Source organism: Cryphonectria parasitica (assembly GCF_011745365.1).
Source record: "Cryphonectria parasitica EP155 unplaced genomic scaffold M406scaffold_10, whole genome shotgun sequence".
In the NCBI taxonomy this organism is placed as follows: domain Eukaryota; kingdom Fungi; phylum Ascomycota; class Sordariomycetes; order Diaporthales; family Cryphonectriaceae; genus Cryphonectria; species Cryphonectria parasitica.
This window is the reverse complement of record NW_024468918.1, coordinates 48947-52186: the sequence shown is the minus strand read 5'-3', so window position 1 is coordinate 52186 and position 3240 is coordinate 48947. Positions and strand designations below refer to the sequence as shown.

Sequence of the window (3240 nt, the reverse complement as noted above, 5' to 3'; positions counted from 1 at the left end):
CCTTCGATTTCCACAGTACTAATATACCAGCTACGAAAACGATATATCCTGCTGTTGATCAACGCATTAAGAGGTTGTTACCAAAGGAAGCATCTGCATATACTTTGATAATGTTATTTACTAGCATCTTGCTGTTGATAATAATGCTTAGATCTGGAAAGCATTCAAGATATCTGAAGAGATGCTTCTGAAAGCATAGATGCATAGCTGAGAGGCTTACATTGCTCTTCGCTATCTTATTAACTGTATATATGATGTTAGGCTTTATACTTATTAATAGCTAGTTGAGAGCATCAGTTTTCTTCTGATATATCTTCATTTCCTCATTCATAAGCTCCCAGTTCTTAGGAAGTTTAAAGCTAGCAAGCTAAGGAGTTTTTGCTAGTTTGGTGGATTTGAAGCTGTACAGCTTTACAATCTTTTTGGTATATTCCTTCTGCAAGATAAAGATAGTTGCATTCTCTTTATTCCTCTTAATATTAAAGCTCAGAAACTTTTCTGAATCTTCCAAATGCTTAAGATTAAATCGCTTGCTAATAGCAGCAGCAATCTTATTAATATCTGAGGATATAGAGCTAGCTATCAGCATGTTATCAATGTAGAGAATCAAAAGAACTTCAGTCTTCTCGTTTCTGAAGATATACAGCTTATTATTGAAAAGCTCGAAGCTAAGGTCTTTGAGAAAAGGTGTAATAGTCTCAAATCACTATAGGAGGGATCGTTGCATGCTGTACATTCCCTTAACCATAAGCCAGATCTTGCTATTACAGCATTCATAGCTAGAAGAAGGTTTAACAAAGATCCTATTGCTCTCAGAGATAAGAGAGTTCAGGAAGGCAACAACGAAGTCAAACTTCTTTCAAGCTAAGCTTTTGATAGCAATAAAAGCTATAAAGAGTTTAATGCTCATTGAAGATGCAATAGCTGAATATATATCCTTCATAGCTCAGCTCTTCATCTCATAATTGCTACATATAACAGGCTTTGTACAAGGAATCTTCTTATCTCCCAAGAGGTTCTCAGAGTTATTCTTGAGATCGAACACTTACTTAGCAGAAAGGATGTTTGCATCTGAGTTAGAGTTTGACTAATTGTAAATATAATTCTCCTCAAGTTTGGCAATGCTCTTATTATATGCAAGCTTTCAAGCTTTATTAAAGTTAGATGATTATATTGCTTATTTGTAGTTCTTAAGTATATCAAAGGTTTTGGTATTAACGAGGTGCTGAATCTTGAGTGCTAATAAGCTGATGGATTCGAGGATTAGTTTATAACTATTGTAAGAAACAGTAGCATTGATAGCGAGAGCATTCAGGCTCTTCAAGAAGTCTGGAAAGCTTATGCAGTTCTTGCTTTTAGCTGCTCGTTTTAGCTGTTCCCTCATAGAGATCTGAGGAGTATTTGAATGAGATTAACAGAATCTTGATATAAGCTTCTCCTCAACCAGAATATCTTCATCTTGTACGCTTTGGAAGATATTATCATAAGAAAGGCTTTCAATGGATAGGAAGATCCTAGATAATTCTTTCACCGATTCCTCCTCTTAGCTTATTATATTTCATTTCTCTATCATTATATTTCCAAGAAGCTCTTTCTAAGCTTTTATCTTGTTTATAAGGCCATACTGAGGATTATTCTCCTAGCTTTCCTCAGACCCTTCCCTGCCCTGCATCTTTATATATATTTCTAGCTCAGAGATACAATCTAAGCTTAGCAATTAGAAAGCTTCTGGAATCTTGATTGGAATCTTATTTAAACTTGCATCAGGAATATAATCTTGAGAGTCTAAGATCTCTTAGTTCTCAATAGATATATCTAGTTGGATAATAAGCTCTTAAAGAGTAGATAGGGTATTAGCTTTCTTGAGAATTATTATGATTTTCGTAAACTTGTTCTTGATGAAAGTATTGCTGAATTCAGCTATATGCTTGATCTCCGCTATCTCTAGATTATTCAGAAAAGGATCTTTACATTCTCGTATCTTGATAGCTACTGCTCAATAAATCTTGTTAGCTTTAGCATTATATACTTATACAATCTTTTCTAAAGATATATCTCAGGAGAGAAGCTTAGTCTTAATGCTTGTTTTGGCGTATTTGTTGCTCAACTAGCAATATGCCTTCTTCATATGAATTCAGACTTCACTGCTCATAACTCTGAAGAAGCTAGCATCAGGAATCGCCTCCTTATCAAGATTTAAGCATTCTCCTAACAACTGAATAGATGCTTTGTTGTTCTCATTTGCTGTGCATAGAAGAAAGTTGATTATACAGTAGGCTGCTTTCATCGTAAACAGCCACAGCTGTAAAGGAAGATTAGCTGCATTGTAAGCTATTTATGCTTTTTCAACTATATCTCAGCTAGCCTTTTCTGCCTTACTGTTCATTCATAGTAAATAAGGAATAATACGAAGGATAGTGTTGTGGTGGCCAGGGTGGTAGTCCGTGAGACATGGAGTACAGTGGGTCAAGGGTCCTCATACATATAAAGGATACCACCCACTTTTCAAATTCTTTAGCTATAAGCAACAATGAAGCATCCTTTCTCTTCCTTTCAATTTTGAACCCTTTGGACAGGTCTAAGACAGGTTTTTCACTCTGTTCTTGTGCCCGTATGGCCTTAGTTTGCTGTTCTCATCTGCACAGGCATGCTTGGGTTGCACGAGCTCTTGCTCATTGCTTTGGCAGCTGTTTGTTCCTTTTTCTTTCGAGGGCGATGGCGCCCTAGTTCTGGTTCAATGATGCAGTAAGTATAGACTTAGCTGTTCAGGCTAGTAGCTCAGGGCTATTTGCATTATAGTTTGTAAGAATTAGTAAGAGCAGCAAGTTTACTCTATGAACAGATGTACTCTTTTTCCCTATTAAGCTCTTTTATTTCCTTTATCTATCATGCTTATATGACAAGCTGTATATCATATCTGAACTCTGAATCATGCCTGAAACCTCTTGTGAAGAGGAGATGGATGGATAGAGGAGGAGTAGTATAAGTTCTAATCATAGGCTGATAAATAATGCATTAAGCCTGCAAGTCAATATTACGAAGAAACAAATTCCTTTTTCCAACATTTCTCACATTAATTAACAATCCTATACAGAAGCTGATATAGCTCAGATCTGTACAAGCTATAGCAGAAAGTTTAATCATGTTGAATATGAGTTCATGATTAAATTATAGAGTAGGATGCTTTTGATGAATAGTACTCTGCAGAGAAAAGTAGCATAATTAATAAGATCTGTATTC

General features: G+C 35.7%; 1 protein-coding gene across 1 annotated transcript; it reads right to left on the bottom strand.

Moving 5' to 3' along the window:
* Positions 1 to 475: 475 nt before the first annotated feature.
* Positions 476 to 673, bottom strand: M406DRAFT_224910 (uncharacterized protein; the record flags this gene model as incomplete). Its single annotated transcript, XM_040915707.1, has 1 exon — positions 476 to 673. A coding segment is annotated over one exon (198 nt), but the record flags the coding sequence as incomplete, so codon positions are not given.
* Between the last annotated feature and the right edge of the window lie 2567 nt (positions 674 to 3240).